We start from the raw sequence: 11,209 nt of genomic DNA, 5'->3' as shown, positions 1-11,209 counted from the left end.
CACTCCTCATCTTCCCTTTACAGTCATCAGGCCTGTATGCATCTCTTCCCCTTGTGCCCACCAAGGAAGACCCAAGGAATTAGTTAATAGCCAGAGTGTCCAAATAAATGCAGATGGGACTACTCTATGTTTCTGGCAGTTACTAGATTGAGACAAATTATATTAGGACCTTATTGAACAATTTAGGAAGGAAAATTTAACCAATTTTCTGTCAGAACATCCTAACAAGGACGCAAAAGAAAGTTCCTGGCATTCTCAGGTCATCTCTCTGCTAATAAAAGAATGGGAATGGTGATGTTATATCAAATCTCATATCAAGTAAGATTTTGAATAAATTTGTATGGTTGTATAGAGCAAAGTTTTATGTAAACTTATACAACTTAGCCAAAGTTTTATACAACCTTTCTTTTCATCCTCACACAGTCCTGCAAAACATGAGACAGATGTAATTATCTTCACTTTGGAAATGAGAAATCAGGCTTACAGAGCTCAACCATCTTGTCTGACAATGGAAATAATAAATGGCAAAGCTAGACCCTTGTGATTCTAAGTTCTAATCATATCAGTCTCTAATATAATTACATCTAATTATACCTTATCCACTGTAATTCTAATAAGATCCTTTTTTCTAATTCTCTTTCTACTGTGCCATGCTCTCTTTTTGAAATAAGGGGGTTAAACACTGGCATGATCATGTGATCCCAAGAGAGGAATCACTTAGCTGCAAGGAAGTAATCACATTTATGTGACCTATGTTAGATACAGGTTTAAAAATTATCACTAATAGAGTATAAATATAATATATAAATTTGTTATATATTTATATATAAAATGTAATTATAAAAGCATTATACATGTATATATATAACATAAACATATAAACATCTATTATATTATAATATGTCATATCCTATCTTATCCTACTTTATTCTATTATATTCTAATGTATGTCTGCATAAAGGAAATTACCAAGTTTTGGAGTAGGTGGACATATAACTTACACTTTAGGGCAAAATCACATAGAAAAAAATTGTATCTTTGATGATTTCAAAATGCTAGTGAACTGAATTTCCATACCAAACGCTCCCTATAGCTATGACATTATTGATCTGGATAATAGTAATAGTAGTAGTAGTAACAGTACTGGTAGTAGTAGTAGTAGCAGTAGTAGTAGTAGTAGTAGTAGTAGTAGTGGTAGTAGTAGTAGTAGTGGTAGTAGTAGTCGTCGTCGTCATGGTGGTGGTGGTGGGTGGTGGTGTTGATGGTGGTGGTGGTAGTGGTGGTGGTGGACCTAGTGGTAATAGCAAATTATGTTTAATGAAATGCACAATAATAAATAATTTCCTGAGTCTGATTCTTTGATTCAATCACAAACTATAAGATGGAATTTTAATAAGAAAAACAGAAATAATACTTTTTGTTCTTATCAACAATAATATCTTTCCTATTTTACTGAAAATTCTCTGTCTCTGCCTCCATCTCTCCTGTCAATCCCTTCTTCCCTTTCTATCTCCATCTCTCTCTCTCTTTTTATCTGCCTGTCTCATTCTATTTCTCTCTTTCTATATCTCCCTCCTACTTTTGACAATTTACATAGATATAAAAGATGCATCATGAAAATGTAAACATCATCATGTCTGGTTCTCCAATTATTTCATTTTGTGATGGATCATTGAGAATATTTTCAAATCCAATACTCTCATCATTGCCCCTCAAAATATCCAGGGAGAGGTTCAAACTCTGAAGAAATGGAAGATGCTGGGCCTGTTTCACTGCCTTGAATTCCTTCTGTAACTTCAGGGGAGCATATAGGCCTTGGATATTTCTCAGGGTGGAAAAATTATTTTTATCATGATTGAGCTGGAAAATATTTTTTTCTGATAATTCAAGAGGATGACTTGGCAAAAGTTCATTTTTTGACTCAAGAAAAACCTTTCTGAAAAACATCATGGTTTCCAAAAGGAGCACTGGTTGAAAGTTTAGAAACTAAAATACTGTCCACTAGCTGAGATCCAAGTCCTGTGGTATTCAGCTTCAATCTGCCTGCCTGCTGCCACTTCACTGCTCCTTGCTATCATCTGCACCCTATTTTGGGGTTTCTTTTAGGAGGTCATCAGTGTATTCTTTTCATTTTCAATTTCCCCTCTCATTCCTATATATTTAGATAGTTTCTTCAATGATGCCTTGAAAAATGTTATCCAAGTTCCCTTTTTTTTTGGTTATGAAGTTCAGATCATCCTATTATAATCTGACACAACAAACATAAGGCTGATTTATAGAATAAAACCCACATTTTTGAGAATCCCAAAACTCACACTGTTACTGTGAGTGAAAAAAAGTCTCCACTCTTATCTTTAATTGAGGGCTGCCCTCCACTCAGTTTTCTTTGTGAAAAACTATAAAAGAAGGGGATTTATGACCCACCAACTACTTCCTTGGCAATTGTTACACAGTAAGTGTTCAGTTATCTTTCCTTGATCTATTTTCTAGGTCAGTGATTTTTTGATATCAAGCACCTTAGTGTTTCTTCAGTTTAATTCTTTTGACTTTAAGAATTCCTGTTGAATTTTACTTATTCATTTTTTAATTTAAATTTATTTATTTAACATATTAAGTTTTCAGCATTGATTTTCACAATAGTTTGAATTACAAATTTTCTCCGCATTTCTACCCTCCCCCCCACTCCAAGATGGCATATATTCTGGTTGCCCTGTTCCCCAGTCAGCCCTCCCCTCTATCACCACCCTCCCCTCTCATCCCCTTTTCCCTTCCTTTCTTGTAGGGCAAGATAAATTTCAATTCCCCATTGCCTGTGTATCTTATTTTCTAGTTGCATGCAAAAACTTTTTTTTTTGTTTTTGAAAATCTGTTTTTAAAACTTTGAGTTCCAAATTCTCTCCCCTCTTCCCTTCTCACCCACCCTCCCTAAGAAGTCAAGCAATTCAACATAGGCCACATGTGTATCATTATGTAAGACTAACTATATTTTCCTCCTTCCCAACCCATCCCGCTTTATTGAATTTTCTCCCTTGACCCTGACCCCTTTCCAAAGTGTTTGTTTTTGATTACCTCCACCCCCATCTGCCCTCCCCCTCCATCATCCCACCTTTTATTTTTTCATCTTCCTCCCTCTTCTTTCCGGTGGGGTAAGATACCCAATTGAGTATGTATGGTATTCCCTCCTCAGGTCAAATCTGATGAGAGCAAGGTTCACTCATTCCCCCCTCACCTGCCCTCTCCCATCCTCTCACATCCACCCCATTCTATCTCTCCCTGTCTCCCTCTCTCAGTATGTTGCTCTCTCATTCCTTAATTTGATTTTATTTCTTTTAGATATCTTCCCTTCATCTTCAACTCACCCTGTGTCTGCTCTCTCTCTCTCTTTTATATATATATATATATATATATATATATATATGTATGTATATATATGTATATGTATATATAAATACACATAGATATACACATATATACACATACATACACATTCACTTATATATATACATAAACATATGTATGTATATATATATATATATATATATATATATATATATATATATATATGCATATTCCCTTCAGCTACCCTAATACTGAGGTCTCATGAATCATACATGTCATCTTTCCATGTAGGAATGTAAACAAAACAATTCAACTTCAGTAAGTCCCTTGCAATTTCTGTTTCTTGATTACCTTTTCATGCTTCTCTTGATTCTTGTGCTTGAAAGTCAAATTTTCTATTCAGTTCTGGTCTTTTCACTGAGAAAGCTTGAAAGTCCTCTATTTTATTGAAAATCCATATTTTGCCTTGGAGCATGATACGCAGTTTTGTGGGGAAGGTGATTCTTGGTTTTAATCCTAGCTCCATTGACCTCCGGAATATCGTATTCCACGCCCTTCAATCTATTAATGTAGAAGCTGCCACATCTTGGCTTATTCTGATTGCGTTTCCACAATACTCAAATTGTTTCTTTCTGGCTGCTTGCAGTATTTTCTCCTTGATCTGGGAGCTCTGGAATTTGGCGACAATATTTCTAGGAGATTTCTTTTTGGCATCTATTTGAGGAGGCAAGGGGGGTGGAGCCAAGATAGCAGCTGGAAAGCAGGGACCAGCTTGAACTCCCTGCCGAGTCCCTCCAAAAACCTATAAAAATGGCTCTGAACCAATTCTAGAACGGCAGAACCCACAAAATAGAAGAGGGAAGCAGGGCTCCAGCCCAGGACAGCCTGGATGGTCTCTGGGTGAGGTCTAAACTACATGGAGCTGGGAGCTGGGAATGGAGTGGAGCAGAGTCCAGCCTGAGCAGGGTGGACCAACCAGACCAGTAGCCTGGCGGAGGGGGCCCTAGCGCCCTGAATCAGTGAGTTGCGGCAGTTAACGGACTTCTCAACCCACAAACACCAAAGACTGCAGAGAAAGTTAGTGGGAAAAGCTGTGGGAGTGGAAAGAGTTTGCAGTTCGGCTCCCAGCCCCGGGGGAAGCGGAGGTGGGGCAGCTACAGTTGCTGCTGCTTCTGGCCCCAGGCCCACCTGGTGGGAGGAATTAAGTGGTGGATCAGAGCAGGAGTGCACAACCTGCTGAAGATCTAAGCCCAGTCTGGGTTGGAGGTTCTTGGGGAAGGAGTAGTGCTGGTGTGACAGAGCTGGCACATCCCCCGTCCAAACGTGGAACATAGAATTCGTTAGTCTACAAGCAGTCATACCCCACTGAAAAACTCAAGGGTCAAGTTAGTTGGTTGGGGATATGGCCAGGCAGCGAAAACACACCCAGATTCAGTCTCAGACTTTGGATTCTTTCTTTGGTGACAGAGAAGACCAAAACATATAGCCTAAAGAAGACAACAAAGCGCAAGAGCCTACACCAAAAGCCTCCAAGAAAAACATGAACTGGTCCCAGGCCATGGAAGAGCTCAAAAAGATTTGGAAAAGCAAATTAGAGAAGTAGAGGAAAAATTGGGAAGAGAAATGAGAAGGATGAGAGAAAATCACGAAAAATAAGTGAATGACTTGCTAAAGGAGACCCAAAAAATACTGAAAAATACACTGATGAAAACAGCACCTTAAAAATAGATTAACGCAAATGGCAAAAGAGCTCCAAAAAGCCAATGAGGAGAAGAATGCCTTGAAAGGCAGAATCAGCCAAATGGAAAAGGAGGTCCAAAAGACCACGGGAGAAAATAGTACTTTAAAAATTAGATTGGAGAGAGTAAAAGCTAGTGACTTTATGAGAAATCAAGATATTCTAAAACAGAAGCAAAGGAATGAAAAAATGGAAGACAATGTGAAATATCTCATTGGAAAAACCACTGACCTGAAAAATAAATCCAGGAGAGATAATTTAAAAATTATTGGACTACCTGAAAGCCATGATCAAAAAAAGAGCCTTGATATCATCTTTCAAGAAATTATCAAGGAGAACTGCCCTGATATTCTAGAGCCACAGGGCAAAATAGAAATTGAAAGAATCCATCGATCGCCTCCTCAAATACATCCCAAAGAGAAATCTCCTGTGGAATTTTATTATCATTAATTTGGATCATTCTAATTTTTAGTGAATCTTTGCTTGAGTTTGGTTTTATACCTCTTTCGTTAAACAATTGGGCTTTATTTCCAATTATCTCCTCCTCTTCTTCAGGGCAGCTGGAGGGGCAGTGGGAAGAGCACTAAGTTTGGAATCAGGAAGCCCTGAGTTCAAATTTGACCTCAAACACTTACTAGCTCTATGACCCTGAGCAAATGAGTTCTGTTTCATCTCTGCTTCCTGAACTGCAAAATGTCGATAACCATAGCATGTATATTTCAGGTTGCTGAGAGAATCACATGAGTTAATATTGTAAAGAAGTGCTTAGCACAGTGCCTGGCACATAGTTGCCACTATATAAGTGCTTATTCCTTTCCCTTCAATAGCTCTCATTTCTTTTATAATTTTTTTAAAAATTCATCATTTTTCTGAAGACTTCCAATTGTTCTTTTGGGTATAACTTTTTCTTTGAGGTTCTGATTATAGGATTTTTTGTTATTTTTGTCCTCTGGGTTGGTGCTTTCATCATTCCTGGCATAATAAAAGTCTTTTTTCTGTTTGATCATTCATTTTTTGTTGCAGAGGCCTCAGAAGTTGCGTTCTAGATGGAATCATGTTGAGGACCTTTTGTTCGTACTGGTAGCCTTTCCTTTTGCCTTTTCACTTGCCACAGTCACCAAAGTTCTCTAGTAGCATCAGCCTTAGTTGAGGTCCTTTCCTTTGGATGAAGAGAGGAAGTAAAGAGAGGCCTTTTCTTTATTCCTCAGTCAAATCAAAGGAAGTCCTCTTGTGGTGTAAGAGGCCTAAATGAGGCCTTTTCCATTGCACCTGAAGCCTCTCAAGTTCATAATAAAAATTCCAATGTTTCACCTACTTATTTGTCATCAGAGGGAATAAGAAACCATACCATCAAATGAACTTTCTCTTAGAATATGTCTTGGTGCAATAATATGGGGCAGAGCCAAGATGGAGGAGTGAAAGGAGTGACTTCTTTGAGCCCTCTTTCAAACCCCTCCAAATACCTGCAAGAGTGAATCTATACAAATAGCAGCAGAACCCCCAAAATAACAGAGTGAAACAAATTTCCAGGCCAAGACAACCTGGAAGGTTAATGGGAAAGGTATATTGCAAAGTCTGAGAGAAGAGCACAGTCCTGCTTAGGCCATGCTAGCATATATAGTGCTGGAGCAGTCTTCAGGGGACTGAATAACTGGCAGCTGTAGTGGTATCCAGACTTCTCAACCCTCAAATGCCAAAGACAACTTAGAAGGTCAGTAGTAAAGAGATGGAAGATCTGGGTGAGAGAAGTTCAAGGTCCAGCCCCTACAATAGTCCCATCCCCAGGATGGAGGTGGCAGTGACAGCAGTCACAGTGGCTGCTTCCAAAGCTCTTGGCCCACAGATGATGGGAGGATTGAGCAGCTGATCAAAGATGGACTACAGGAATATTTTTCATGGCACAGGGGGAGAATTTTATTGTCTTGCCCATGCCTGGATCTGGGTCACAGACCTGGATGGCAGTCCTGGCATGAGGAGGAGCACAGATGTGGCAGAGTTTGCAGCAGTAGTGGAGAGGGAATCCTCCTCACAGTTCCACGTTAGAAAAGAGTAGTTATGGTCACTCACAGACCACAGCACAGACCAGGAGAGGAGTAGGAATCTCTCCTTTGATCATACAACCTTGGAAGAACTAAAAATTTACAAGTACCTAGAAATATCTCTTAAAAGAGCTGCACAAAAGCCCTGAAGCTTGGGACAGTGCACACTCCATTCTGGAAGCAGTTCTACCTTAAAAAAGATCTAAAAGTCAAGTAATTTGTTGGTAAAATGATCAAACAGTGAGAAAAATTCAGACTATGGAATCTTAGTTTGGTGACAAGGAAGATCAAAACATACAACCAGAAGAAGACAAAAAAAAGTCAACAAAGCATCCAAGAAAAATATGAGTTTTTCACAGGCCATGGATGAACTGAAAAAGGATTTTGAAAATGAAGTAAGAGAAGAAGAGGAAAAACTGTGTAGAGAAGTGGAAGTGATGCAAGTCAACAGCTTCCTAAAACACACTCAAAAATGCTGAAGAAAATAACACCTTAAACAACAGACTACCCCAAATGGCCAAAGAGGTCCAAAAAGCTATTGAGGAGAAGAATACCTTAAAAATCAGAACTGGACAGTTGGAAAAGGACTCCCAAAATCTCAGTGAAGAAAATAATTGCTTAAAAATTGAAATGGAGAAAATGGAAGCTAATGATTCTATGAAAAATCAAGAAAGCCTGAAATAGAACCAAAAAAATGAAAAAAATAGAAGACAAGAGGAACTATTTCACTGGAAAAACAACTAACCTGGAAATAGATCCAGAAGAGGGAATTTTAAAATTATTGGACTACCTGAAAGCCATGATAAAAAAGAGCCTAGACATGATCTTTTAAGAAATTATCAAGGAAAACTGTCCCGACATTCTAGTACCAGAGCCTAACATAGAAATTGGAAGAATCCACTGATCACCTCCTGAAAGAGATACCAATAGGAAAATTAGGAATTTTCTTCCCAAATTCCAGAGTTCCCAGGTCGAGGAGAAAATATTGTAAGCAGTGAGAAAGAAACAATTCAAGTACTGTGGAACATAATGAGAATAACGCAAGATTTAGCAGCAGCTTCTACATTAAGGGACTGGAGGGCTTGGAATATGATATTCTGGAGGTCAAAGGAGCTAGGATTAAAACCAAGAATTACCCCAGCAAAAATAATGCTTCAAGGGAAAAAATAGACATTCAGTGAAATAGACGACGTTAAAGAATTCTTGAAGTAAAGACCAGAACCGAATAGAAAATTTCACTTTCTAATACAAGATTTAAGAGAAGCATTAAAAGATAAAGAATCATAAGGCACTTATCAGAGTTGAACTGTTTACATTCCTACATGGAAAGTTGCTATTTGCAATGCATGAGACCTTTCTTAGTATTAATATAGTTGGAGGGAATATATGTGTGTATGTATATAATACAAATAAATATTTATGTAAATATAGGTATGTAAATATACATATACATGTAGATAGATAGGCAGATAGATAGATAGAAAAATAGATAAACAGAGGATACAGGGTAAGTTGAATATGAAATGGTGATATCTAAAGAAAAATTAAATGATCAAAATTCTTCAAGAAAAATTGTGACACAGGAGTTATTTGGTTCAGCTAACAACACATCCTGAGCTCAGGAGCATTGACTACCAGGGAGAAATGATGTGTAAACATGTCCAGCCTCTGATCTATGTGCAATTTTCAGTTTCAAAGATATTCTTCATCCCATTTTTCAGAGGTGTATCAGTTTGTGAAATGACCAATTATTTCCTTAGAAATGGACATAATTTCGTGAGGGCTATTTTCACATCCTTGTTTCTCAGGGAGTAGATGAGAGGGTTCAAGGCTGGGGCCACTGCAGTATAAAATACCGAAGCAAATTTGCCTTTCTTCTGTGCCTGACCAGAAGCAGGAAGAATGTATATGTAAATTACAGTGCAATAATACATGGTAACCACAATGAGGTGGGAGGAACAAGTGGAAAATGCTTTCTTTTTCCCTTCCTTGGACCGGATCTTCAAGATGCTGGAGATGATGAAACCATAGGACAGCAAGACAAGTAGAAAATTTAAAACTGCAAAGAATATGTCTGAAGCAGCTACCATGGCATTGTTGACATCAATTGAGGAGCAGGAGAGAGGCAATAAGGGAGGAATCTCACAAAAGAAATGATCGATGACATTGGGGCCACAGAAAGACAACCGAGCAGTCATGATGATGTGCATTGTTATATTGGTCCCACTGATAGCCCACACTGCAGATGCTATGAGACAGCAAGCTGCCTTGCTCATGATAGTGTTATAGTGGAGGGGCTGGCAGATGGCTGCATACCGATCATACGCCATGGCTGTGAAAAGCAAGAGCTCAGCCCCCAAACACCAGGTTAGGAAATATATCTGAGCCATGCAGCTACCGTAGGAAATGGTGCTCTTGGTTATTAGGTTTTGTAGCAACTTAGGCACCACAGTGCAGGTGAAGAAAATATCCAGTAAGGCCAAATTTGTAAGGAAAAAGTACATGGGAGTATGGAGGCCTGGATTTAGACTAATCACAGTGATAATGAGTGAGTTACCTATAAATGCCATTATAAAAAGTCCTAAGAAGAGGCTGAAGATAAGGATTTGAACCTGCAGATTCTCAGAGAACCTTTGTAAGATGAACTCAGTCACTGATGAATGATTATTTGATGCCATATGAGCAGGTTTTCAGGTTTTCTTTTGTCAGTGTATGGCCACAAAATCCAACCAACGATAGATTACTTTGTTCACTAAAGAGAAGAAAACAGATCTGAATAAAAATTAGGCAAAATAAAATGCTTTGACATTCCAAAATCAAATTTTGAGAAAGTCATCAAACTGTATTGTAGCAAAAATAGAGAAATATTATTTGGTTAGTGAAATTGCTTCTCAGTGAATTCATTCTCCCCCCAGAATTAAATAAAACATACACACACACACACACACACACACACACACACACACACACATGCCCAACACACACCATAATCATCATCATCATCATCATCATCATCATCATCATTATCATCATCTTCATCTTACTTCAGGAAAATCATCCTTTTTCAAATGATATTTTATTTATTTTATTTTTGGTTTTTTTTTTTTGGCAGTGCATTTGTGGTGAACTGACTTGACCAAGGTCACACAGCTAGTATGTGTGTTGAGTGTCTGAGGCTGGATTTGAACTCAGAACCTCCTGACTCCAGGGCTGTTGTTCTACCCACTGCGCCACCTAGCTGCCCCTTCCATATGACATGTTAAAAGATCTTCAATGCTTTTGCTGAAAGTTTCCCTTACAACCCCAGGCATGAGGTGAACCCTGCTAAGTTTCGTGGTATAATTCATTTATCTAAGTCTGGGGTGTTAGAGGTGGCCTTAATTGGGAACTTTCTGAACTATTACAGACTAGAAACAAAATTGAGAGTGGAGGGGCATGCCTGGTAAGTGGTGGAAAGTAGTGCCACAATGTTAACAGGCAAGGACCAGGATCAGAAACAGAATCCAACAGTCATACAAAGAGATTTGGCCCAAGATTAAGTATCTAGGTTTTACAGTGAATAAAGTGCTGGGCCTGGTGTTAGTAATAACTAAGTTCAAATCCTAGCATCAGATATTTGTCATATAACTTGGGCAAGTCACTTAATCTCTTTTTGCTATTACAATTGCCCATTTCATTTAAACACTCATTTTACTCATAAATATAGCTCCCTTTCTGCCTCTCAGTTGAATATATAAATTAAATGCAATTTCAAGATAGAATTCACTTAGTTTTCTACTCAGGTATTGCTATTTTTGTGCCTGCCCATTGGGAACCAGCTCCATTGTTCAGTTTCCTCTAATTTCACAATAGCTGGACAGCTGCTTGTAAGGGACTCATCACTCTTCATGACAGTGCTCTCTTGGAGTGGCAGAAATTTACATTTTCTCTAATCAATCTGAATAACAGAAAGGAATCTTTAAAATATGGTTTATCAATATTCACTCTGAAGTACTTTCAAACATGCTCTAGATAACCAAATTTAATTTTACCCCCAAGAATTTTCTTGTGCCACTTTGGCTCAGGTTGATTGGTTTATTTTTCCAACTTTTTC

At 38.2% G+C, this 11,209-nt stretch overlaps 2 protein-coding genes across 2 annotated transcripts; both read right to left on the bottom strand.

The window, feature by feature from the left end:
- Nucleotides 1-1,611: 1,611 nt before the first annotated feature.
- On the bottom strand, nucleotides 1,612-3,814 carry LOC118829494 (proteasome maturation protein-like). The gene is given in 3 exon segments (XM_036736494.1): nucleotides 1,612-1,917; nucleotides 1,919-2,067; nucleotides 3,805-3,814. Coding segments are annotated over 3 exon segments (465 nt in total).
- A 5,050-nt stretch (nucleotides 3,815-8,864) lies between these two features.
- On the bottom strand, nucleotides 8,865-9,794 carry LOC118830098 (olfactory receptor 13A1-like). Its single transcript, XM_036736990.1, has one exon. The coding sequence runs from the start codon at nucleotides 9,792-9,794 to the stop codon at nucleotides 8,865-8,867; it is 930 nt and encodes a 309-aa protein (XP_036592885.1).
- Nucleotides 9,795-11,209: the final 1,415 nt, after the last annotated feature.

Source organism: Trichosurus vulpecula, chromosome 8, assembly GCF_011100635.1.
Source record: "Trichosurus vulpecula isolate mTriVul1 chromosome 8, mTriVul1.pri, whole genome shotgun sequence".
Taxonomy (NCBI): domain Eukaryota; kingdom Metazoa; phylum Chordata; class Mammalia; order Diprotodontia; family Phalangeridae; genus Trichosurus; species Trichosurus vulpecula.
The sequence above is the reverse complement of the archived record's forward strand: the minus strand, read 5'-3'. Positions and strand labels throughout refer to the sequence as shown.